General features: G+C 33.7%; 1 protein-coding gene across 3 annotated transcripts; it reads left to right on the forward strand.

Annotated features, from left to right (window-relative positions):
- LOC132200553 (b(0,+)-type amino acid transporter 1) lies at positions 1-27,550 on the forward strand. 3 transcript variants are annotated; one of them, XM_059626091.1, is made up of 12 exons: positions 1-449; positions 13,408-13,599; positions 14,139-14,240; positions 18,231-18,473; positions 19,732-19,857; positions 22,590-22,749; positions 22,804-22,927; positions 23,521-23,624; positions 23,680-23,776; positions 24,265-24,414; positions 25,141-25,309; positions 26,052-27,550. In XM_059626091.1, the coding sequence occupies exons 1-12, from the start codon at positions 428-430 to the stop codon at positions 26,126-26,128; spliced, it is 1,566 nt and encodes a 521-aa protein (XP_059482074.1). In that variant the 5' UTR covers positions 1-427; the 3' UTR covers positions 26,129-27,550. The 3 variants fall into 3 exon arrangements, with proteins under 3 accessions (XP_059482074.1, XP_059482075.1, XP_059482073.1); XM_059626090.1 differs by lacking the exon at positions 1-449 and adding an exon at positions 12,039-12,264; XM_059626092.1 differs by lacking the exons at positions 1-449; positions 26,052-27,550 and adding an exon at positions 12,038-12,264 and having other exon boundaries at positions 24,712-25,284.
- Positions 27,551-27,874: the final 324 nt, after the last annotated feature.

The following is a 27,874-nucleotide window of genomic DNA, read 5'->3' on the forward strand; positions in this document are numbered from 1 at the left end:
GTCGCTCGTGCGGCGCATGTCTCGCGGAGGCGCCCAGCTCGGCTTGTCTCACCGACTCCGAATTCGCCGGCAGGGTAGTGTGCTCCTTGCGAACGCAACTTAGCACATCGCACCCGACCGACGTCCGAACAACGTGCCGAACTCAACCACCGACCAACACTCTTCTTTCGAGGCCTTCGAGACCTGCACATCAGGAAAAATCTCCTCTAAGTGTTGAATCCGCGTTTTTTTCCGAACAGAGCAGAGCACCACGGCCGAAAAGAGCGAAGGCACTCTGGCGTTTGAGGGGTCTTCTTTCGGCAAGGTCCCTCTAAGACTTTGATTCACTGAGACTGTCTTGTGTCATGATCGGCGCTAAATACAATCAGCCCATCTACAGCAATTTCTTGAGCCTGCTGCACTCTCAAAATTTTGAAACTAGCGAGACATGCCTCGACATGTTCACCAAGGTGAGTCACTTATTTTCAATAATTTTTAAATACAAAAAAAGTTGATAATTCTAAATTAATAACTAAAATAAAATTGCAAGAATGAAAAAATTTAAGAATTTAACTAAATTTATTGAAACGATTCTTTCGTGGAAATATATATTTTTTTTTTAAATTTTCGAAGAAACATTTTTCTAAATTTTTGTACTTAACATGACTAAGCTGCATGATTCAAAATTTTGCAGACAATGAGATGATAAAAACTTTATTTCTGGTGAATATTAATCATTGACCGCGTGTCACGCTGGTTGCCTACCCTTTTTTCATCTCTATAGAAACTTTCCTCATTCATATACAGTATGACGGCTGAACTCTGTCTGGAACCGCAGCAGCCCTTAACAGAGTTTATTGTTTGAGTTTCGCGAATCGTGCGTCCGCATTATTTGAGCAAAGTTTGCAATGATTTCGCGTTGTGGGAGCAAAAGAGAGAGAGAGACCGTGTGCCGCTGGTCCAATAGAGGCTGAGCGCGGCCCAGGATCAATACTCACTGTGCCACGAGGAGTGAGACTCAATCAAGGTGACGACCAACGTCAACTTTGTCTGAAGGAGGCGACGGTGGCTGGAACTGCCGCCAAATTGCTTTCAGAAGGCAGCAAGGCCTTTTGCAAATTACCTGCAGTAGCCAAAATGACAGGAAGAAATGAAATTGACAAAATTTTGCCTCATTCACTTCCAATCATCATAAAATTGAAATAATGTTGCTTTATTATCCTTTTATTTCATAGTTTCCGATTTATTTTGAGTAACGAAATCGTGCTATCGTCAAGCAAGTGAAGGTAGATTTGACGGCAAATTTGAAAAATTTAAGAATAATAATGTGAGGAGAAACCACAGTTATGAATTAACAATCTATTAATTAATAATGAATAACGCATAAGTGCAGAGATATTTTTATATTGTAATTTCTTTCAATACGTTTTCAGAAGAAAAAAAAACAATGTTAAATAATTCTTTTTAGCACACATTTGCGAATTGCGCTAATAGTAAACTCTTCGTAGTTGCTTTTTACAAAGTTTAAATTTATAAATAATTTAAAAAATTTTTATAGTAGTAAAAGCTTTTTAAAGTAATTCAAAATTAATAGATTTTAGAAATCCTAAATTAATATAATTAATTAATAATAATATTGTTAAATTTTGTATTAAAACTTGGTAATATTCCTTATTTATATTTAAAAAATCTTCAACTATTTTTATTTTTAGACTCATTTTTCAATATGAAGTTGTAAATATTAATTAATTTTCATCGATATTTTAAATTAGTTTAAAAAAGTGTTGCACAGCGTCCATCTTCAGAATGCTTGTTGAATTTGCTTAATTTATTACATTATGGTATAATAGATAAGCAAAGTAAAATAAATCTTCGGAAAAAAATGAGTTATAAACTGTTTTCATGATCAAAATTTTCATCCTCAAATGTTGAGATGCACAGCTTAAATCGCGATTTCAAAATTATTCAAATTCTTTTCATTGAACTACAAGAGTAAATTTCCTTACTCACACCTTTTTCTATTGTCACTCTTTTTTTTACATGCCCACTTGTCCGCTTTTCACGCCTCGGGCCTTTCCGCGGAAAAGCAAGTGTGTTTCTTGAAAGGGGTGTGTGCGTGCCTACGTGCAGTCGGAAGCATCGCCCTTTTGCAGCAGTATTTGCACGAGCGCCACCGCGAAATTCGCACACGCGGAAAGCAAACTTCATCAACCATCTCGCCGCCCTGCTAATGGGTTTTCGTTGGTCGAGCCACTTGAGCGGCTTCTGCGACAACGGACTCAACAATTTGCATTGCAGATTTACAGTTGTGTTGTTCACCGTGCCAATGAGTGCGTAAGCGTGCACCGAATCTACAGCGATCTCTGGTTCTGCACGAATAGAGAGGGGCTTGAATTTGTGTTAGTCCTCGAAGCCAAAAGACCGAATTTTATTTACCTGTCGTTAAACTGAAAAATATTAAGGTATTAAAATTATTAATTCAGCCTTTGACCTGTTCAAAATATTATAATTTCAAAGAATAATTCTTTATGTTGTGGTTTGTATAAGAAAAACGTTAACTATTGTTCAAAAACAAAAAAGTCAGTTTTGTTGCATTGAATTGGAATTCATTTCTGTATAATTGAAACTCGGTTTACCTCATTGAATTTCATGAGACTTTCTTGTATTTTTCTTCTGGTGTTTCTGAAAATGATCAGCGATGTTGTTTTTTTAAGTAAAATATTGAAGCGAAACATAAAATTTTAAGTCTCTCATACAATTCATCGAGGGAATTTGAGATTCTGCTAAACACACAAGTCATTGTGTTTGCAATTTTCCACGTGTTTTTCTTTAGGAATGTAACATCAAAATGATTAATGTCCACTGAGGCAAATTTAACAAGTGTCAAGATAAAAATTTTATTAATTTCCTTTCTTTTTATTTCCTAGAAGCACGAATATGTAATTTACCTATCCTTATATTTGTTTCAAAATAGAGTCCAGAAAAAAAGGAAATTATGCATTAATTTTTTTTAACCCGCAAATATTTTGAACTCTTATTATGTGCATTCAGATAAATGAAGTAAAAATCTCTTAATTAATTTTTCTCGGTTCTTTTTATTAAATTGCAATAATTTTCTTATTTTACACACATTCGAGATTGTTCGCTCAGCATTTACGCATTTGTTGGCAATCTCGACAAGAAATGTCATCTGTCAGCAGCCAGTTTGGGTGGTCGTGACACTCCGATTTCACCATTTAATTTTTCCTCGTCCATTATTATTCCAGAGCAAGCGTATACATAAATCTTGTAAAAAGCCGACTTGTCAACGGCTTTTGTATATAATGGACCCGCGTAACGCGTTTCGCCTCCATTATTTTATCACATTGCGGCAGAGTGAAAGAAAAAAAAATATGTTTGGAGTGTCGACGGGATCGATAGATTTCGGGCCGCTTTGGTGCCGCAGTGGAGTGAGCAGCAGTCCCAAAATCCGAGACACCGGCTCAAAATAGCCGCCCAGTTACCTTAGCGTGGGTCGAAAAGCCGATGACAATATTACACGCCCGGCCACTAGCAGCCGCTCTTGTTGTGAACACAAATACTTTTTTCTATAGAGCGTAGAGTAAATAGTTACGTGCTCCTCCTCCTTTCCATTCACTCCTGGCAATTAGCGCGGTGGCTCTTGCTGATAATTAAAAAGCAAATTTGCTTTCCTCGCCGTCACGGCCTTGTTTTAATAAGAGGAGACGCCAAAGGAATTATTAAATTGCAAATACATACGTGACGCAATGATGAGATTCCGTCTCGGCCGAAATGAATGGGTGTCCTGTTTTTTGCTTTTGGAGCGGACTTTCCTGCTTTCCACTTTTTTGCGCAAATGAAAACGGGATGGCATCGAGCGGCTGCCAATTCTTTTAATAAGAGTGTATCTGCGGTTAAGATTAGTGCGGTCTGGCAAACACAAGACATATTTTACCTCAATTCTAACTTCCGTTTGAAAGTTCTAAGCTTATGAAAAGTCAATGACTAATTTTTTAATTAAAAATATTCAGAAAAGTTTAGATTCAATTCAAGCTATGCAACAATGACTCCAAACGAATCAAATCTAAAAAAAATCATCCTAATTACAAAATGCTTTGATTAAGATTCCAACTTTGTATTTTAATCTTCACAAAATTTCATCCAAGGTGATTTACTCAGAAAAAAGTAATTTCCACGATTTTTAAAAGCAATCATGATTATTAATGATGTTTCATTCTTTCCAACTTTCACCTTACAAACGTAGCATTGCAATTTTTTATGCAATATTATTAATTAGCCAAAACTAATTGCATTTTGAAATAATCATTTGATATTGATATCTTTTCCAATTCAAATGTACAGATTTTTATTGGCGTCTTTTATGTTTGAAATTCTGGGCATTAAGTTATTTCAGCCGACGTCTAATTGAAGTTCAATTAATTTAGTGAATTTTAGATCAAACAGCGGTACAAAGCTACTTTTATTATTATTATTTGAAATTTTAACCTGCGGACTATGATAAGACGTGTTTGATTAACTCCAAAATAAAAAATAATTCACTTGAATTAATTTAACAATTTTTGGTGTAAATAAAATGCATGAAAATTTGCACATATTCTGGTAACTTTTGGAAGGCCAGAAATAAACTGCGTGCTGGAATGTCGGTCATCCAGCTGCGAGAGCCAAATGTCAAGAGACGAGTGGAGTGGCCCCTCTTCACTTGCTGATAAATTGTTTTGTAACTAACCTATGACTCGCTATAACAAATGCAGACGGTGTCCGGCCGGCGAGAGTCAAATGGCTCCTTTATTCGCACTCGACGAATATAAATACAATCCTCTGGCGACGCAGAGTTCGATCCAGTTTTGTTGAACAATGGCCGGCCTTTTTCTCTCGTTCGCGCCGATCGTGACCGAAATGCCAAATCCGACGGCGGAAAGAAAGATAAAAAAGCTTTTTGTGCTCAATCAAATTCCCGGCGCCTCTCGCAAATGGAAAAGTGTTTTAGTGGAGCTCTTGCATTTGCAGTTGGAAAGTTATGGGATATTTTCGCGCGCGCGGCACCAATTATTGTGAAACGCGTCACCAATTATTGCTCCGTGGAACAAACAAACCGTAACTCACTGAATTAAGCTGACTAATTAAATGGATGGATGTTTGCTGAAGGAATAAATATCTCTCGTAATTTTCAGCGGTAGCAGGCAAATCGGCTTTGGAAAGAAATGTTGTTGTTGTCAGGAAGAGAGCATTTTTTCGTACTTATTTTAATATTGGTTTAGAAATGTATTAAAACTTTATAAATAATTGATATAATTATTATAAATTAAAATTTTATTTAAAAAAAGCATTTCTGGATTGTTTTTATTATTATATAAATTTAAAATCAATAAAATAAAAGTTCCATTTCTTTTTTAATTATAATGTTAACTTTGTTAAAGACTAAAAAATTAAGCAAAGTATTTAGATTTAAGAATTTAAAAAAAAAACAATATATCAAAAACAAGCTTGTGGAATAAAGCGTGCAATTAAATTTTTACGGGGCTAATCCACGGGTTTTATTCTGTATAAAATATGCCTTGAATCCCATTTATTCAATTGTTTAATCTTTAATTAATTAAAATGAGATAAAAAGAAGGAATTAATTAAATTATAAAACAAGTCGACCAAGATTGCAACTTTACTTGAATTTTGTCTTCGTCTCACTCGGTCTGCGCGAATGTTTTGCATCCGGCGACTGTCACTCTCTCTTGGTCAACGAGAACTTATTGCACTCTCGCGCGACCAGCAATAAGTCCAATTAGGACAACGAGCAAATGAGCGCGACCAATAGGATAAGGTATGTGCTCGGCCTCTGGGGGTGCAAGGGTTAAATGTGGTAGCACTTAGGCTGATTGCGAGCGGAAATTGCGCCGGCGAATCGAGGCGAGTTGTTTCAATAGGCGGCGAGGGTCACTAGGGGAAAACGTGCAAATCAGGCGCGAAGGCTGCGAATGAGAATCTTGAGTGATTAAATTAATTTGATGCTCAAATCCTTATGCACTCAGATGCAGTGTATAAAGCAATTGTGTTAAATTTAATACTTTTTTTAAATTGTTGATAATTTATATTTAGTTTTTCAATTAATTTTGTTTTATTACATTTTTTTTTATTACAATTTTATGCAATTCATTTTTAATTTTCTTACTTTTGCAATTTTTATGAAAATTTTAGAAACCTAAAAATTTTAAAAATAAAAAAACCTTTTCTAATTAAAAAATAAAATTTTTATCCAATGTCAAATGTTTTAATGTATTGTATGATTGTTATAACAACATCCCTCGTGGGAGTTATTGCTAGACATTATATTCTATTTCCTAAAATACACATTAAATTTAAAATAAATTGCATTTTATAAATTCAATAATCTCATATACCAAATAATACTAGGGACGAGAACAAAGTGGATCTGCTATTATACGCTAGCAAGTTAAATTTTACTAAATTATAGTGCATTATTTTTGCTCAAATTCCAGATTGCATTCTTTTGTTAAGAATAAATTTAAAATTCTGTAGCTTCAAAATTATTCAAAATACCGCCATAATACCTAAGTAAATTGGAATAAAACCTTTGATTTTTCATTATTGAACGTCAAATTCAATCAGATGAATTCCCATCTGATATTTTTCAATTAAGCTTATCCTATTAGATTGTGATTGTCAGCGACTTTCAAAAGTTGTCACAAAGAGATTAAATAAGATATCATTTTCAATCAATTTGGTTTTGCATTTAATCCGCTCTGAAAAGTTTGCAGCTCCCACGGCGCAATTCAATCGAGCTCTCCTGCGTCACACACCATCATGGAGGAACGCTTTGCACGCAACTGCTGAGATTATTTGGAATAATTTGAGCACAAAACTCAAAATCAGTGCAAAATAATTTGTGCCTTAATAAGAAATAATTATATTTTGCGCTAATTTTTTTTCCTTTGTCCTTGACGCAGACACCAAGCTTACTGGAGGTTTGTGCAAATTGACTGGAATTTTAATTTTCAATAATAACTTTATGCTTTTTTACCTACTGTAAACGCCAAATTTTCCTTTCCTGGAATTTTCCTTGGAATTAAGCTCATTATAATTTTTTTTCCAAATTTAGTTTGTAAGGATATTTAATTCAATTTTTAGGGGCATTTTTGGAGTTTTAAATCAAAATAATTAATATCAATGCCAAACAATCACACTGATAGTTTTTTTTTAAAGCAGTACCACAGCAGTTAATAAAATAATAATCCAAACAACTGGACTTGAGCAAGATAAATTTGCAACAAGGAAAAAAGAGTAAAATAACAATCCAACTGAGCAGTTTCAATGTACCACTTTTTTGCATCAATGCTGCATAATTGGCAGCCAATTTTGTTAATAATGCAAAAGCGAGAGTTTTAATTTTGTTGCAAGTTTTCCTCCTTTGGCCGGTGCCCTTGTCGAAATACACCTGAGGTTATAAAGTGCCAGCTGAGGAACGTGCAATTAAGTTATGAGTGAGAGGCGCGCCGACCTCAAGGAGGGGATATATATGTGTACAATTTGTATAGAGTTTGCTTGTAGTAAATATGATCGCAACTTATGAATTAGTGACTCACTCGCCCAGTATTCTATTCAAATGTCACAGCACTAGACAGAGTGAAAGATTTATTTTGTCTAGACAATCGTAATTGATGTAAAGGCAGGTCCATTTGGCATTGGAGACAAATAGAAATTAACATAAATTTACACGTTTGTTGAGACAATGTGCTATTTTGCGAAAATGCAAAAGTTATAATTTGTTCTGAGGTGGGACTTAATTATAGAGGAACAAGAAAATACGTCATTGCAAGAATTATCATTGGAAAATGGACGGCATAATAAATAAATCAAGTCACAATTTTAATACATCCTCTGCACAAGCTGACAAATGTTTATATTTCATTAACAGTTTACATTTCGAACAATCTTGAAATAAATATTTTATAAATGAACAAATAATTTTATCTCTAAATATTAATTTCGTTAGATCTGTTTTATTAATTATTCATTTCACATGTGGCCAGGAAATGCCGCAAAACAATTGAAATTTTTGTAGTGAAATTTTGTTGATGAAGGATAAAAAGTTTTATCTGGTCACTCTGAGACGGCGAATATCAAATATATTGCTGTCCGAATAAATATACAGTCTGGCTGTCTAGGGGCCATGCAGAAATACGACCGTCGTCTTCTCTTTTAATATCAAAGGGAATCACGCGTGGTGTTTTTATTACGCAAGAGAGACGCTTATCAAAGTGGAGGAGGGCGCATTGTCTTTATATGGCCGCCGAAGGCCCACATGCCCAAATTATTCCGCAAGCGAAAAACAAACTTCTCTATTCCTAGTCGTCGCAGAATTTATATATATATTTGCGAAAAGCGGTGGCGCCGCAACAAATTCTCTCTCGTCAGAAGGAGCAAAAAGTTTTGCTGCAGAGCTTTTCCCACTGACGTTGACATTTTGCGAGGGAGGAGGAAAATTCCTGCGGGTCTGCTCGCAAAAATCAATTTCGTCTCGCCAGAGCTGAGGAGGAAAGTAACAGTTATTCAGTTTATCCACTTTTCTATAAAATGCTGCTTTTGAGCAAAATATATATAGCCACTCATAGCTCTATTGATGGAGGATAGAATTATGTTGAAATTAGATCATTTCTGATTTAAATTTATTTAAATTCTTATCAATAATTGTATTTGCCTCATTTGGCTTACCTACAAATTCAAACTCAAATATACCTAGGTATAGCATATTTCACAAATATATTCACTGTAGAGCATAATGTGCTCGAAATTTTTTTCAACAAATATACATATCATTTAGCTTTATGTACTTTTAAAGGAATATTTTCAAACAAAATAAATCATAATTATTTCCTTTTTAAAAATAATTTTAAAAATTTCGTAAAACGTTTAAAATGTTTAAAAATGCACATAAATACCACAAGGAAAGTCTAAACAGAAGAAAATAATGGGCTCACCTTATTGAGGACGAGGAGGCTCGCCTGCCATTCATAACTTAATTGCATATCCTCAGGTGGATATTTCATCCATTATGCTGACCAAACAAGGAAAACTGGGCTGAAATATCTGTCTCCTCTTTGCACTAACATAAAATTAGCAGCTGCAAAAAAGCTGTACACTGAAACTACGCAGTATTCTGATTATTGCAAATTAATTTCGCCAAGGAAAGGTTGTATTTTATGTAGTTTTCTTATTGCTAAATGCACATACTGCGTCTTACATTATTAATATTTGTTTTAGTACTAATGATTATTTTTCTGTAAAAATTATGTGTTGATATTATTATTTGTTTGAAGAAGTTGACACTCGAGGAGATGATCATGGAGATGAAGAGATCGGGCTTTTCCTCGTTGCAGAATAATTGTTTTTTATTCAAGTGAGCCATTTGTTTTTGAATAAAAAACAATTTTTCTGCAACGAGGAAAAGCCCGATCTCCTCATTTCCATGGTATTATTATTAATAATTAATTTTTATAATTCGTTAAAATTAAAATTTGTATCTGTTCCATTTACCGACCTACTTGCCTGATCATACACGAATATTTCTTTGAAAACAATACATATAGACGATAAAAAATGTCATAATTTAAAAAAAAATCTGAAATTCTAAACCAAAACCATCATAATTTTTTAATAAAATTCCACTGGTTTCTTTAGTTGATGGTCTTGCTTCATTTTGGCACGTGTTCACCCCTTGTTTTTCATTTGCTACCAGTTTGAATGCTTAAAACTCAAGATGCAACCGTTTTTTACAATGTTCGAGGCTTAGCTAAGCGTCCCTCCTGTCATTGGATGATTTATTCAAAATGACATTTAAATTTTGTCTGAATATATTTTCGTGCTCCTCTTTAACCCTTGGCCGTGAGATGCAAACAACAAATGATGAGTTTTGCCGTGGCTACGTGATGACCACGGCGTTCACAGAAGCTTTCTTTATTTTCTCGCCGCTCTTTCTCACGCGGCAGGTTTGAATCGTCCGTGTTATTTGAACCGGCGGCAGAGAGTCCATTCAGCGTCCATCTGCAATTAAAATAAAAACGTCAACAGCGAGAAAGAGAAAATTTGTTAGTCTGTTTACCAACTGAGGTAATCAAAGAAGTGAATTGAATGATTGCTTATCCAATAAATATGAAATAAATTGTATACATATAAAAAATGGAAAATAGACAAATAAATAATACAGCTTGAACTTTTTATCATTTTATAATTGTAAACATTAGTTAATTATTTATATTTTTCTTGGACTGCTAATTTTATCCTATCATCCAAAAAAGGAAAAATTGCAAATATTTTATGTGGAGTCGTTTGATATTAATAAGTTGTTAATTAAACAAAAATAATAATAAATTATTCAGTAGAAGACGTATTACCAGTAGTCAAATTACGTTTCCATATGATTAATGAATTCAAATTACGGAAATCATACTTGATTCAAAAATTTGAATTTTTTAAAAACAATTCATAAAAAAGATTTTATTTTCTTAATTTCTGATTCATCAGAACAACAAAGAGACTCTAATAAGTTAAAAAATTTATCTGCTAAAAGTAATTAAATTTTAAACACAAAGTACCCGTCGTTGGATGAAAAATCAGCACTGCCAAGCTAATCCACCCGAGGCTATTAACCCATTTCAAAGAGTCCGACCCTATTTCCGCGAATCGACGCAAACAGCACTCATAAAATTAAACATAACTCCGCTTGAGTCGACTTAAACTTGCCGAGCAGTAAAACTCGCGGCGGCGAATAATATAATAGTCCTTTTCGCAAAGTCACGCACTTTCAAGTTGCCAAATAATTTAGTTCTTCTGTCTCTGATCCGCAAAATGAACAAAGAGCGTCGTAAATTATATGGCAGAAATTTTGTTTTGCAAGAAAACCGCGTACGTGCAAACAAACAAATAAAAGGAATTCCTGGCCATTGTCCGAGGCAGGTATTCGCAAATATTGTGTGTACAAATGCATGATAGAGAATATATACTTGTACATTCCATGTTTGAACGTGTGTGTGCAAACAACTTGACGGGGCATCATTATTATTATTATTATTATTGTGCACTCTGGGATGCCACTTGTTCTGCTGCCAACAGATCCATTACGGCTTCCATTTACAACGGACACCGCTCGAATTTTGCGAGGCGCTCGTTTTGTTCCAAATGTTAATGCCAAATTTATATGAAAATCGATCTGTTTTATTATTATTAGAGCGTGCTGGTTAATATTTAAGCAGCTCTTGACAAATGAGAAATATAAACATGGACGAGTCCATTTGCAATCAATTTCATTGCTATTTTATTTTCCCAAAAATAACGAAGTGATAAGTTTGTAATTATTTTTGCAAAGCGAAATTATCATGTCAAATATTAAACAGGAGGAACACCTACTGCATGCTTAGTAAAAATTAAATTGAACAAATTTTGATTAATTTTAAGCTGATTAAATACATTTTTGTTACATAAAATTCTTGAATGTGATATGATCAAAATCTATATTTCAAAACTAACACATCTAAAATTTAATTAACATAATATAATATTATGGTTTAATTTAAAATTCAATCAAACGCATCTCCAATAACTCAATATTCCACTGAGGATGTATGTAAATTACAATTATTAAATTTATACAGTCAGTGTTAAAAGATTTTCTCCGTGGAATACTTATTACATTACTATGATTGAAAAAAATATCTGTCCATTATTAAAAATGAGTACTTTCAGTAAAATTTTTTAACTGTCAGTTGGCAAAAAAAATTTAATAGAAATTTTAATCTTAAAGCATTTGTTAATCACAAAAATATAATTAGATTATACTTTATAAATTGTAAGAATTACAATTCATATCATTTATAAAAATGACGTTGGTTACTGTCAATTAAAACAAAAGCGGGTGAGGAGTCGGTGGCCGCGCGAGGGGAGCTTTTCTGGCCGCCGAAATTAGCCGCGCTGCTATTTGCGTACCAGGCGCCGCGCGAAGTCACAAGACCAGCGCGCTTCTCGCGGCGGCCGACAGTTGGTTTGTCCGGCCGAACACACGTCTTCCGTCAGTCGGTTCGTGAGTGTCGTCGGGGCCCTTGCAAGCTCAAGGGCGGAGAATGAAAGACACGCTTTCCAAGTCCATTCTGCATTGTTGTGGCTCGCAACACTCAATCCAGTTAACCAGCGACGCGCCCCCTTTCGAAAAGTCCAACGGCCTCGACACCCTCGTCTCTCTCGCCTTCAATGAAACCAAAGGTGAAAATCCGGAAAATTCAGACTTTTTTATTCAATTAGTCGATCATAAATTAATATCATTTTGATAATTGTGAATTTTGTAATATTTAGTTTAATATTAAAAAAAAATAGCATCAAACTTTTCAAGAAGGACAAAACTACTCAAAAAAATAGTTAAGGTCACCTTGAAGAGCACATTTTGTCTTCCTCAAGTGCACCAGCAATCAAATAAAAAAATATTTTTATCATTTTCAAAATTAAATTTTCATTTTTATTCTATTCCTGATTTATTAAATTGAAAAATTATAATAATTTATTTTATTAATAATTAAAAATTTGTACTTTAATTTCCTGCTTCCCTTTAGGTAAATAGGAATAGTTGTGAACTGAAAATTACGAAATTTATTTTCCTCGTTCTCTCTTGAGCAAAAGAAAACATGGGTTTAACTTCGTAAGAAGTCTTGAAGAAAAATTCAAGCGCCGCAGCCGATTAGCTCATAGGAACGGCGACACTGACGGAGAGTCTTATTTTAAGCCCCTGCTTCACCTTGCAACCAATTCTCTTTTACAATCGGCTTCACTATTTTTTTCCAAACGTCTCGCTTTAAAACTAACCCAAATACTTCTCGCAACAAGTAACTTGGCGCCGTTCTTTTGAATTGAAAAATATATAATTACGAAATTACTCGTAAGAAATCAACCAAATAATTATTGCAATGATAAAAATGGAAATAAATTAAAAACATGCGCAGAGAAAACGAATATTACTTTCATCATTTAAATTTTTAAATTTACATTGTAGTGTTTTTTTTTTTTAGATACTGATACAATTTTAACTAGGCCTGAAAATTAAGAAATATTAAATTAGTAGAACAAAAAATCACAATTGCATAAGAATCGTGAAGAAACTTCCTTAACGTCCTTAAGTATAAAAATCCACATTTTTTTATTTGGCAATAAAATGTCATAATAAAAAAGAGTAAGTTTATATAAGTTAAAATAGAAAATTATATGAAAACAATAGTAAAAAATAAACGAATAAATATTTGCCTGGAATTCTGATAGACAACCGGCAGCAAAGTCATGTCCAGCAGGTTGCCTAACTTCTCTTTCTAAGGCTAAAAAATCTGACAATCTAATAAATTTTATCTCCACGTGTTCCAGATGCCGCAGCAGGGAATCCAACAGGAACAATTCAATGGAATGGGAACGGAACGACCTACCCGCCGGGGGCGGAGGGCGAGGGGCAGGAACACATGCTGGAGGGGCCGGGGTCAGCTAAGGATGACACTCTTCACCTCAAGAGACGGCTGGGACTCTTCAGTGGGGTGGCTTTAATTGTCGGGACCATGATAGGTGAGTTTGGAAGCGTCAAAATCTCTCAAAATTTCGTCGATATCCGTCATAATGCAATTTCCATAATTTTTTTAAGCATTATATATTTCCTGCATAAATCTGCCAACGTTGAATTTAATTAGATTATTTTTCATCTGAAACTAAAAAAAAAAATGATTAAGAAGTTACAAAACTTAATTGTTATAAATTTTTGTATAGAAATTATTATTTATTTTTTGAATAAATTATTAATATTTTTAAATAAAATTTTATTTCTTTTTTAAATTAATACAGTTTATTATTTAATATTAAAATTTCTGTGTTGACCGGGTTGCGTATTACCAAGATAGACGAGTATGATTTGTTGTTTGTAGCAATATAAGCAAGAGAGTCCCTTTCTGGGTCATTTACAAACACAATATAATAATTCAGAATAAAAATCGGGTCAATTGTCTTGTGCGACGGAATGCAAATCACTGGCACGTTGCATTGACCTTTTGCATTTCTCTCACCGCCAAAACATTTGCAATAAATTTGTCACTTCTTCGTCTGTCTCGCAGGGTCCGGAATTTTCGTGTCGCCGACAGGAGTGTTAGATCGAACTGGTTCTGTCGGCCTTAGTTTCGTTATCTGGATTGCGTGTGGTGTACTCTCGCTGCTAGGTGAGTACAAAAAATATAACAAAAACTTATCACACTTCCGGAACACGATCGAGCTTTTAACCACAGTCATTTAATTTCTAAAAATTATTTTGTTGCGTTTTAAGCTGCAACCTATTTTTATAATTATTAAATTATGAAGCATAGGAAAAATTGTATAATCTTAAATTTAAATTACTTCATGCAATTGTGATCTCAAAACAAAGATATCAACTTTAAAAATGAAATTTCCAGATCCCATATTTTTTACTTTTTAAACTTACTTTTTATTTCCTTACGATTAAATTATTTTAAATGTTTGTGAAAAAATTAAACAAAACCTAACGTCGACAAAAAAGAAAAAAAATAAGAAAAACTCAATTAATTTTGCCTGTCTGTTTTAAATAAATATTTTTTTTAATTGTTGTTTTTAATTATCCCATGTAATATTATAGGCAAAAAAAGATATTAAAATTATGATTTGCTGAACTAAAATACCATTTTCACATATATTGAAATTATTTCTTATTTCTCAAGAAATAAAAAATACCTGTTCTTGGGGTAGGGGTTGGTCGCCGATAACATAAATTTCCTCGTTGGTGTAATAAGTAAATCACCATTAGTTTTAAATGAGTACACCTCTTCAAACTGTTTCTCGAAAAGTATAAAATTACACTTTCGTTGGCCGCAAATGAAGTCGTAAAACTCAAGTCTGGCGGAGCACATTTCGCTCGGTCGTCGCGAGCTGCGCCACTTTAATTATAGCACCCACGTGTGTGTTGGATGGTTTATACCAGCATCTACTTGCATCATCGGATGCGAATAAAAATCTCCGTCTAACCTAGCTGCCTTTGTGACCCACATGCATATTGTGTAGCCCAATTTCAAGGCACCTCGATTAGGCTGAGAACAATAAAGCGGCGGCGGGCAGGGCTGTTCTTCTGTGATCCGATTTCGAAACACCCTGATTCACCTGCTGCGCGTTTCGAAAAACAACAACAACAGTTGTGTTCGACAACTTTGTTGCGCTTTTCAGGAATGTAAACATGTGTTCTTTACATATGTACAGTGGAAAAAGAACACAACTTAACATACTTTTTCATGGCAAAAATGTTATTTTAAAATATTTTGTTTTCGTTTCAGTCAAAATTATAATAAATAATGCATCTGATCCAAATTTAAAATTTTCATATCTCATCTGCGCTCAAGAAGGAGACTGTTGCGCAGATAGTTCAAAAATAGTTTCCAAGATCAAGAGTAGTTTTTGGTGTCGCTTGGGTTCAAACGCCATCCATGCTGCGCTTGATTTTCTTCTCACCCAGAACACGTTCTGTTGGCCCCGCTTTTGTGAAAAGCCAAGTGCCTCACACAGAAAGGCTAAGCACCGTTTATTAATGGGCGCAAATTTTCCTTGTTGTCAAGTTCAAGTGAAGGAATTCGCACTCAAGGTGGAACTTTCGATTGCCTGTTGGCAGCGACTAGGGCGAATTGAGGTGGTTTTGGCTCGGCGGAGGATAAAATTATGCCCGGTTGCATTCTGCTGACCTTCAACTTGATGATTAACATATTGCTATTAATTTTGCTCCTACGTTGTTCTTAAATTGTTACCACCTACTGTGATATTCACTTGTTTAAAATATTCAATGTTATACTTTTTGTTTATTTCCTTTGTGACGCGAGGGATTATTTTTTTTTCTATTTCAATTAGATATACAATTTGATAAATTATTACATTTTTTTAATAATTTTAAAATTGAGCAACACGAATACCATAGAAGTCTTGTTCACAGGAATAAGTAAAAATTGTCATGTTCATTTACTTTATACAATAAGCAAAAAATAATTAAAATGGCTATACTAGTATATTTTTTAAATTTTATATTAATTTTTATTACTTAAAAAAATTATTAAAATAAAATAATAATATATAAATAAAAAATAAAACTTTAGATACCAAAATAATTTTTCTTTACATACATAATTATTAATGCACTTATTAATTTTTATTTAAAAAAAACATCCACTAACTGCACATAATTTAAATTATTTGTCTGTATATCTAATTAAATTTACTTTGACATCGATCAGTATTAAATGAAATTAAATCTTTTTATACGTACATAATCCTTTAATATTTTTTATCCAGAAAAATTATTTTCTTTCATTTTTTATATTTTTGGCACCAATGACGATTCGATTGTTTTGTCCAAATTTTATAAATGAGTCTTCTTTGCCATGGAAAAAACTGAAAAGGACAAACACCATGGATTCTGATGCAGTCATAAAAAGTATGACGTAAATTACACTCTCGCCTTGCAAATAGTTTTACGGCCTTCGTCATAATATAGACCCAATAATAACACTGGCCCGGGGGTGGCGCACGCACGATTTTATTGCTTCGTCGCAAAACGTGGTGAGAAACAAAGATGAGTAGAATTTCGCCGGCGGGATTTCGCGAAAAAATAAATTGCTCCACCGTTGCGGCTTATTTATTGCCTCCCAGTGAGCCAACAAAGCAAACTTCTGGGGACAAATCTCGTGGCGCCACTTGCAGGTGGATTCCTTTTGTCTCTCAGAAATAACATGAAATGCTGCAGGGGTCGAGGACCCCGGTGGGCTTGAGGACGAGCGCGAGCGAGAGTGGCAGTGAAATCTTGACGATCAACGAAAATAGAATTTCTCATCCCACTCATCCGCCTTGAACAGTGCACGCGGACCTTTATTGACATCGAGTTGGGCTTTATTTCGTGTCAAGAATTTTAGTTTTATCATTAAGAAGTGAAAGCTAAATGTTACAACATAAATTGTTATTTATCTTTGCATAATTTTTTGTCTCTTGGACAACTTTGAACTTATACTGACAATTTGTAGGATAAATTTTAAATTAAAAAGTGAATTATGATCTTTCAAAAGTACCTTGATATGTTGTTTGAAATTTTTTTCAGGATAACAAACCTGCGGTAGAAAGATTTAAAAAAAAATACATAATTTGCAAGATTATTTAAAAATTAATCCACAGTGAAAATTTAAATGTTAAACTTTTTCTTAAGAAGTTATGTAAAAAAATTAATCTTAATTGAAATTAATTTATTTGTATCTATAAAAGTTAGCCTCAAATTGGATAAAACAGCCTTTAAAAATGATTGATATATAACAATATATAATAATTATTTCCAATTAAATAAAAAATCTTAAGCCTTTCTAATTGTTAGAGCAGACAAAACTAATCCACAAGGGAGCCATTTGCGTTTTGCGTCACAAAAGCAGACAAATAAATGTGCGTGTTTTCTTTGCTGCCGAGATGATCTACGGCTGGAAATGTTCTCCCTCTTGAATGCAGCTCATAAACTTTCATTAACTTGGTCTTGTGGGCGTTTTGCTTTTCGCCCTCGAGAGGAGCGCGATTGTTTCTGCTAAATTTAGCACAAGAAAGACGAACAAAAACTTGCGAGGGGGATGATAATCGTGACTTGGCTCCTCTGCCGTGTTATTAACGAAAATGGTTATTGTTTTTTAACTGTTTCTGCGCCGCTTTCGTTTCTAGTTTTTATATCTCGCTAAGCTGGAGGTGGTAAATGAAATCCTGCTTAAAAAAAGGAGAGAGGAGGCTCGGAGGCTTAAGATAATTGTGTTCAGACCGGAGATGAGAAAGAAACCTCTCCATTATTTTCAGGGGATTTTTTACATGTTTTTAATTTTTATTCATAATATGCATGAAAATTTTCATATTACTCAATTTTTTATCACAAGAGAAATCAACGTTCAGGAAAGCGTTTTAAATTTACCACTTAAAAAATCAAATTTGTTTTTACATAATTTTCCATTTTTTTTATTTTCCTGAAGATTCCACCTGAAATCATTAAATATACAATAATTGAAAACTGTCATAATTGTAGTAATTAATAGTATTTTATATTAATTTATTCCTATGCTTAAAAAAATAAAACTATTGCAAAAACAAGAAAAAAGTTTGTTTTTCCAATTTAATGTGAAATTTCCATGCGCTTTTGGCAGGTGCCCTCGCTTACGCCGAGTTGGGCACGATGAACACGAGTTCGGGTGCCGAGTACGCCTACTTCATGGACGCATTCGGCCCGCTGCCGGCCTTCCTCTTCTCGTGGGTGTCCACGCTAGTGCTGAAGCCATCACAGATGGCCATCATCAGCCTCAGCTTCGGACAGTACGTCGTCGAGCCGTTCGTCGGCGACTGCGAACCGCCTGGAATGGCCATGAAACTCGTTGCTGTGCTCATCATTCGTGAGTATTCTGGTTATTCTTGAAGTCGATTTGTATCGCAAATGGACACGCTAGAGGTGTAAATTATTGCAGATCTAGATAAAAAATAGAAAAGCTGAAATAGCGTTGATTCAAATTGGATTTAGAATTGTAAGCATTAAAAACATTTTAAATAATAATATGTTTAATATATTTTATAGTTTTATTATAGGGTTTTACCCTATTTTTTTTTAATTTAAAACAAATTTATAATTTTCTTAGCATATACTGATTTTATTAATTTTTTGGTTTAATTTATTAGATTTAATACATTTTATTGCATTTTACACATAAAAAACATATAACACTAAATCTGGATACTAATATTTACTATAAATAGAAAAAGACATTCAAACAATTATATAAATATTATCATAAACATGGACTCTGACTCTTTCTTCTGGGACTTGACATGTACCTGCCATTAATAATGAATATATGAATTAATAATGAATTAGTCAATAAAATAATATGATATCATTTTTGCTAAGAGATTTCAATGAATCAATTTATATTAAGCTGTATTTATTTATAATTTACAATTTTTATTGCTTTACTATTCTATTTATAGTTTCCCAACTTGCGTAGTTTCATCACCCTTATTCATCTCAAAAGAGATTTACGCTGACGTCAAAAGAGATTTTCCTGTAGAGCATAGTGTTGCTCTTTGTCATGCGTAAATCCAGCAGCGGTTTGAGATATTGGGCGGTTAAAAAAACGACGCACACAGTCCACAGCCTTTCCAAATACACAAACACGGTCATGCATAAAATTTTTGAGATCAGGGTCTATTTCCAGTGCTTACTCTTTTGCCTCACAATCTTCAGACTTTAAGTAGATATTTTCTAGAATTTTTCTCAAAAAATTTTTTTAAAAATTGAAAGGTGAAATAAAAAAAGAGCAGGTAAACTGCTAAAAATGGTGTTAAATAATGAATGAATAAAAAAATATGCTCCTTAGCATTAATTTTTATTTTACGATATTTTAGAAAAAAAAATAGCTAATTTAAGAAATGGTGTGGATTGTTCTTTTTCATAGATCTGAATTTTTTAGAAAAAAAGAAAGGGTTATAAAAAATAGAGTAGTAAAGAGGGAGATAAAGAGATATTCAGAAAGGCGTGAATAACAAACTCGGACAACACGTGGGAATAAATTTTTGATTTTATGGCATGCCGTTGTTACCGATTTGGAATACACATGAGTTGATTCATCGCCATTGACTTTATGTTTATTGTTGCAGTTGTGATTCTGGTGATCAACTGCTACAGCGTGAACCTGGCAACGGGCGTGCAGAACGTATTCACGGCTGCGAAAATGGTTGCCATTTTCGTCATCATCTGCGGCGGAATGTATAAATTGATGGAAGGTGAGTGCGAGCGTGAAATCGAGCATTGAACCGAATCGTAATCAACTCGAGCTTCAATCTGCACATTGGTTTAACGACCCGTGCAAAATGCAGATCAGTGAAACGATTTTGCATTTATTACTGCATTGCTCCATCCGGAAGAGATTGTTTCACAATTGTGGCAAATCATTGTTTTGGATGAATTAAAATAATTTATATTAAAATAATAAATATAAATTTATCTGAAAAAAGTTTTATGTATAAAGATGTAAAGTTTGAAGCAACTATGCGAATTTTCGTGCATGTTATTCATTTTTTAAGAATACTCTCAAGTTGAATAATGAAAAATATATTTAATTTTTTCGCGTTAAACTTTAAGTTGAACACTAAAATAATTTTTTTCCTATCTACATTTAAATTTACAGAGGGATACTCAGTTTGAAAATTATATACCACCCAGCATCGACCATTACGTACTTGTTTATCCAATTTAAATCATAATTTAGCAAATTACAAACAGGCCTTCTTAATGGTAATAACTTTCTTTCTTCAATCTTTTTGCTTTTTTATTTTCATATTGTTCTTTTTTAAATGTTTTAATTACAGGTCTTTTTAATACAAATTAAAAAATTTACATTATTAATAAATTTAATTTTTCGACATACAAAATAATGTAGCGTTTTAAGTTTTAGCAGTTATAGAGTGACCCAAAAGCTACGCACACCATTTCGTTGCTTCCCATTGAGCGCAAGAGTGTATTTCGGTAGTGAAAAGCGGTGACATGAGCCAAATGGAAGCCACGTGCTTTGTAGTAAATATGAAAAAGGAAATGAGAAAAGCACACACTTGGCTCGCGGACATGCAAACCTTTTCCATTCACAAAATTTCCCATCCGAAAATTTTTGTCCGGAATGCAGCTCATGAAATTTTCAGGGAGAGTCGATTATCCTCACGCATGAACTTAAAAGTAATTTCGCCTCGAAATAAGTCGCACGAGCCGCGAGCACGTGGGCGATAAAATAAAAATAAACACACATGCTAGGCTGGAGTGAATGAGCTAAGGACGCTGCCGTTGAATTGCATCAGGACGGTGACGTCATTCGGCGGAATCGATTTTTCGCTCCAAAGCCGGGGGTGGAAAAGGCGCCCCCGGTGCACTGCGGATTCGGTTGGCTGGTCCCGGCCGCACATCTGACACACAGACCCACATTTTCGCACCACAAAGTGGCCTGTATTGAACGACGACAAGTTTGCAGCAGCTTTGCAGTTTATTTATAAGCTTTCAGATTCTGTCTGCGGGTTGCGGGGGTGGATTGGATTATTCAACTGTCCCGCGGCTCCGTTGCTTTTCAAAACAAATCGTGAATGATGCTCTAGTTGCTCTGGAAATTATTAGCCTGAAGCATAACATAAAACTTATGGAAATTCATTTGTTGATTTCGTTTATTATTTTCGAAATTATTTTGACAAAAATAGTACAACAATCAATTTTATAAAAATATTTTCTTCCAAATTAACAATTTTTCGTGAAAAATTATTTAGAGCAGGATATTGTTTTTCTGACACAATAAGCAACTCACAAAAACCCATCAAGGAAAAGCCAATTTTAAATTCAAATCACCATGAATCAACCTTCGATCGTGAAATTCTACCACAAAATAGAAGCTAACTGTTTGAGTTTACCTATAGATCTAATTTTCTAGTTAGTTTTTTATTTGCAAGAATTAAAAATTTAACAACATTTTCTTTTAAGTCGACGGGTGCAATAATAAATCGCCAGTTTGCTGATTATTTTTGTGCACATGGCCGATTTTCGCGGCTCGGTCGTTTCACTAAACCGCAACAAATGGCCCGTAAAAGAACAAACAAAGCCGCAGAAGCAAATGATAACAACGCGTGCAAACTGCTCTCTCGGTTTGTCTGAGATATAAAGTGGTAGAGATCGTAATTTCATTAGAGTTGCCTGGAGACGGCCTGCGTCTCGAAATGGGCCAATTCACTTCTCACGGGGAAGCCTAATTTTAGAAATGTGCTGCAGAAATCAATAACCTCATACGCCAGCCGAAGGAGCTGTCTCGCGAAGTGAGAACGGGAGTGCTTTATGAGAGTTGGGCGACAACCCTTTTTCTCATTGACAAAAACCGGCCGCCCCTCTACGCGTCTAATGGATCGCTCTTCGGCAGCCCTTGAGTATTTTCGGCACATTCGAGTGCATCGTTAAATTATTATAGCGATTTATGATTTTGTATCGTACAGAAAAATAACGATTTGTCACAATCACGAAACCCCACGTGCCTTTTTATAGAGTTGTATTGATGTATAAAAATGCGTTAATCTGGTTTGCGTGCTTGTCCGCAACTCATATAAAATTAATGTGAACAGATGTTGCGAGGAATTAATGGATTTTTCTGAGAGCGTCTCTTAATATAAAAGATACATTTATTTCACTCAACAGAATTTTGAATTAATTTATCTCTATTTGATATGTCACAGTTAAAAAAAAATAAATTTTAGATGAATTATCGTTCAATGCACAGTTTATAATAAATATTTGAATATGTACAGGCAAATACTGTGAAAAACACAATATCAATGGAAATGAATGAAAAAGATTTGAGTTGCCCTTCTTTATTCTAAAACATTCAACATTTTAGAATTTACATTAATTGCATTCTTTAATTTCAAAATTCAAAGTTTATTTCTGTTGTAATCGTTTTTATTTTTTTAATAAAACTCCCACCGTATTTTCGCAGGCAATACTCAAAACCTGCGTGATCCATTCAAGCCCATCTCTGAAGAAAGAGTTAGCGCGTCAGTGTCAGACATAGCGACTGCATTTTACACTGGACTATGGGCGTACGATGGTTGGAACAACCTCAACTACGTCACTGAGGAGATCAAAAACCCATCTAGGTATAAAATTATTCTATTCTAAAAAATTCCTTGGCAAACACATTTTTTTTCTAGGAATCTGCCCTTGTCCATAATTATCGCAATTCCAATGGTTACGATATGCTATGTGCTGATCAACGTATCCTACTTGACTGTGATGTCACCAGATGCACTTCTGGAGTCAGAAGCTGTTGCTGTGGTAACTATCGATTTATTACACTTGCTCTTGTGCGCAAAAAGTGCAAAATATTGCTGCCTCACGCTTCTCCTTGAAGACGTTCAATAAGAAGAAACCGGTGGTAAAGAATTTTTATGATGAAAACTTCAAACTTCAAATTTTACAAAAAATTTATATAAATATCTTTTTAATTATCAATAAAAATTAAAAATATAATTCTTTAGTAACTTTAGTTAAATTAAAAGTGATCACAAATCCCTTTAACCTGACTTTTGTCAGATTAGCTCCTCGACTAGTTTAATGCAATGGCCTGGAGTTTATTCAACCAGGAATGTTTTGCTAAAAAAAAGCGGTTTAAATTAAAAATTTATGTTCTTTTATTCAAAAAGATTTGTTTTTTTTCTAAAGGCTAGCAAAAACTGGAAGGTAGAAATATTTTAAAATTTCTCCTTAATGTTTATTTATTTCTTATTTCAGTTGCAAATTTCTTTAGTCCCTGAAAAATTTACAGTATAAATAAATATAAAGTTTTGCGCTTTTAACTTCAATCATTTGAGTCTCTGAATAATTAATTCTTACAATTTGCATAAAATAAAATATTATATTTTTTCCAGACTTTTGGTAATTTAATTTTGGGTGTGATGGCTTGGCTAATCCCACTCTCCGTGGCTATTTCCACATTTGGATCTGCCAACGGAACACTTTTCGCTGCTGGACGGTGAGTAAAAATATTTCTAGTTGAAAAATTTAAAAAAAAAAATCATTAATTACAGGCTGTGTTTTGCTGCTAGTCGCGAAGGGCACCTGATGAACATTCTCTCTTATGTACACATCAGGCGACTCACTCCAGCACCTGGACTCATTTTTCACGTGAGCACGAAAAATTTATAAATCTCTCTAGGTTGGCGGTTTGCCTACTCCCTTGTTATAAATTAACTTTAACTCTTGCCGGCAACGCCCTAAAATTTCGTTCGTCGTTTTTATCATTAATTTCAAAATTTACCTCGTATAGTAGTTCGAAAAATCGTTTTGTAAAAAGATCTAATTTTGCTTCTAACAATCTATGTGATTTTTAAATAATGTGATATCTGACGAGTATATTGAGAGGGTTTATCAAAAATAAAAAATCAGTTTAACTTTCAAAACTTTTTCAGAAACTTTGAGAGAAGCAGAAAATCAAGAAATAAATTTTAAGTGGATTAAAAATCTCCGCGATGACTTTGAGCTTCACAAGTTTTTTTTTGCCTATTAAATCAAATAGGCTATTTTAGTGATAACTTGCATCTCCCATTTCGATAAAACAAGAATTGATTCAAAGATTTTATCAATTTATACTGACAAAAACTAACTTTCTGCAGTCTCTGATTGCGATCATAATGGTTACCTCTGGCTCAATCGGCTCTCTGATCGACTTCTTCTCTTTCACGGCGTGGATTTTCTACGGCGGCGCCATGCTCGCTCTGATTGTGATGAGGAAAACGAAAAAGGACGCGCCGAGACCGTACAAGGTAAGACCGTTTGTTTCTATTATTCCAATACTTTCACATCCTCAACAGAGGTAAAAGTATAATCAACATTTTATTCTCAAGGCATAAAAATTTAAAAACAAAAAATGTTCCTGAAAAAAAAATCCTCTGGCAAATATCAGTTAAAGAGGGTAATTGTCATTGGATTTTGATGCTAAAGTTAAGTGTGTTTGATTGATGTACTTTGCAAGAAGTGAGCACAATTAAATAATGTGTATAGCTGCGGGAGTTTCGGGGGTGGGGGGCCTTGTAATGATGATGTGCTGTTGTGTTTTCTAGTTGCCCTCTGGGTGAGAGCAGGCCAGCCGGTGTGGCTTGAAAAGTAATTAGCGTGGTCCTCGTGGTCACCAAGCAGCGCGACTCGAATTTTTAGCCAAAATCTATCTCAATCTGTAGCGACCCTAAACTTAGCTAGAAATATTCTCAAAAAGAGCTTTACGTAAAAATAAAAAATAAGTAAAAGAAATCTCCTTGGGGAGCGACTGAAACTCAGATGAGGATCTGAACCTCAGTGCGCTTCAAATCCCAGCCAGTTTCAGTGGAGCCCTTTGGCGGAAGAAGTAATTCAAAAGTTAAGACTAAAGCTGTTTTTCTTCCAAGTTAGTTTACTCTGTGTTAGAAAAGTGAATGTAAATATAAAAGAAAAATCTTTCCTGAAATTAGGCACTGTTTGTGCAAGGACGGACTCACAGAATTCGATGTTTTTAGGTTCCGATCGTGGTACCCGTGGTTGTGCTAGTTATTTCGGTCTACTTGGTCATTGCGCCAATCATTGACCAGCCGAGGTTGGAATACCTCTATGCGCTTTTATTCATCATCAGCGGCCTGGTCTTCTATCTGCCATTTGTTCACATTGGCTACACCTCCAAAACAATGGGTAAATATTCTTTATTATTGTATAATGCTTTTTTTTGGTACTTTTTATAAACGTTCACTTTCAATTCTGAGTTTTATAAATTAAATTAATTTTCATTTACATACAAATATCAAAATATTAGTTATGTACTAAATTATTTTAAAGAATTTAATATTATTAACAATAACATTTGTTAATGACTTTAGATATTTTAAATTATATAATATGTTAATTTTTTTAATAAATACCTCTTTTACATAATTTTCTTATGTGTTGCTTACTTTATTTTATACAAAATAATTTTAGTTTTATTTTCAATAAAGCGTGATTATAAATAAATGGGACTAAGTCATTATATCATTGACTAAATATGAATTTAATAGACCTCCAGGTTTATATTTGAAAGCATCTTCTGATAATATGTTATATTAATGTTTCAATCTATGCCCCAAATAACAAAAAGCTGAAAACTAAATGCAGCTAACGACTAAATCAAAATTATGCAGAATAAAGTACATAATTGATTTTCTAAAATTTGAATCAACCTATTTTCAGGACATTTATTTATCAGGAATTTATCACTCTTTTTAATTTGATGTAATTCATTCAGAGAGTTTTTGAAAATTTATTCTTAGTTAAACTTCAAACAGAATAATGGACATTTTTAGTTGCAAATGTTTGTTTATTGGGTTCAGACCGAGGGCTTTTATATCTCATTTGGAGCTCTTTCAAAGCATAAAATTTTTTATTGAAATAATTTCAGAGCGCGTGACAGTATTCCTGCAGCTGCTGATGGAAGTGGCCCCAACGCAGTCAGTTTTCCCGGCTAAGGAGAACTAACTCAGAAAAGACGAACAGAAAAAGGAAGAGCCGAATGAGTGTCAGATTCACCACGCACTGCATTTCTCTGATAAAAAGTACTAAATATTTGCATTAGTTTCCTTTCTTTCATTGTGACACATGAATTACTTGTTTCAATCTGTATTATTTAAAATCCCCAACTGCACTCACACATTTATACAAAATGATTACACAAAAAAATAATCTCTTCTTACAATACGACGAGAGTACAACAGGAACAAAAGAAAAGTTTGGATTTGCACAAATTGACTGTATTTTTGTAAGTTTCGCCCGCTCCATAAACACAGATTACGAGAAGAAGAAAAAGTTTGGTTTTGCATTTGGCTGATTGAAATGTGTATAGTGAGTTACTTATTGTGCGCTATGCAGATAGTTTCTATGTGATGACTCAAAACATATTGATTGGATTTGCAATTGAATTCATTATTCCTGTTACGAGAGAGAAATCCAGAAAACCAACACGCTTCTATTTCACTCCTAGCATGGTCAGTGTTGAGCATTGTCTGTTTAGATAATAAATCACTTTCTTGTGTAGTACCTTTCGTCAAAAGGACAAAGTTGGAATTATGTGTCTCAATGTTTTGTTATTTTTTTCAATACTCCTCAACTGCCACTTTCGGCAGGCAATAATTCCAATAACGTTGTCAATTATCTTCTGGATTGGAATAATCACATTCATTTCCGCCCAGGTTTATGTTTTTTTCCAAATTAATTTGGCTAGTGGCTCTTCCGGAATAAAAATTATTACAACATTAACTTCCCTTCTTTTGAAAAATTTCAGTTTCTCACCTCTTGAGAATGGCCTAATTTTTGTGTTTGTGAAAAAGGCGCACTCCAGCATTTCCATTTCTCATATGTTTAGACTGAATTTTGTTCCCTTGCACTATTTAAATTTTCCTCCCTTCCCTTCTCTGTAATTGTTTGATTTTTTTACAAATTTAGTGCTCAAATGAACAAAGAAAACACGCCACTTGCCTGATCCAAGTACCTCGAGAAATCAAACCTGATTCCAGTTGATAATTTTTAGCAATTTTAAACTCAATAATTAAATAAATTAAATTTCGTGTTAATGTTTAGACCATGAATTGCTGTCTATAGGGAGCTGTGGTAATTAAGGAGATGAAAATTATATTGTATAATCAAAGCTTATTATATATCATTATACTATGCAAAGGTTATATTTTCAATTGCAAATCACGTGAATGTTGACGAATTGGCTGAACCCGAGATAAAACTGTTTAAAATATTAAACAAAACATTATAATTTCTATTGATAATAATATTTAAGGTAATTTAATTTAATTTTAAAGAATAAAATAGGTCATATATTGATTAACAAGGATGGGGCGTCTTCCCTGATTTTGATCTTGAATTTAATAAAAACTATTTTGTTTCAAGGAATTGACGCGTTATTAATTCTTCACAATCCCTAAAAATTTAATAATAAAAAAAATTAAAGAAATGCGTAGCATCATTTCAATTGACTTCTAATGGAAGAAATTATTATTTTTATTTTTTAATTATGAAATATCACATTTTGAATTACATAATGGTAAATTTAATTATTTATTTGATGAGACACTTAAATTGATATTATAAGGTTCTGTATAAAATTAAGACGTTTAAAAGTTTTAGCCCAAAGCATTAATCATGAGCTCACTGAATGCCTGTCTGAAGGGTGTGGGAATCAATTAAGTAAGAGAGCTGCAGAAAAACACGCCGCCT

This window comes from Neocloeon triangulifer, unplaced genomic scaffold (genome assembly GCF_031216515.1).
Source record: "Neocloeon triangulifer isolate White Clay Creek 2 clone unplaced genomic scaffold, ASM3121651v1 ptg000014l, whole genome shotgun sequence".
Classification (NCBI taxonomy): domain Eukaryota; kingdom Metazoa; phylum Arthropoda; class Insecta; order Ephemeroptera; family Baetidae; genus Neocloeon; species Neocloeon triangulifer.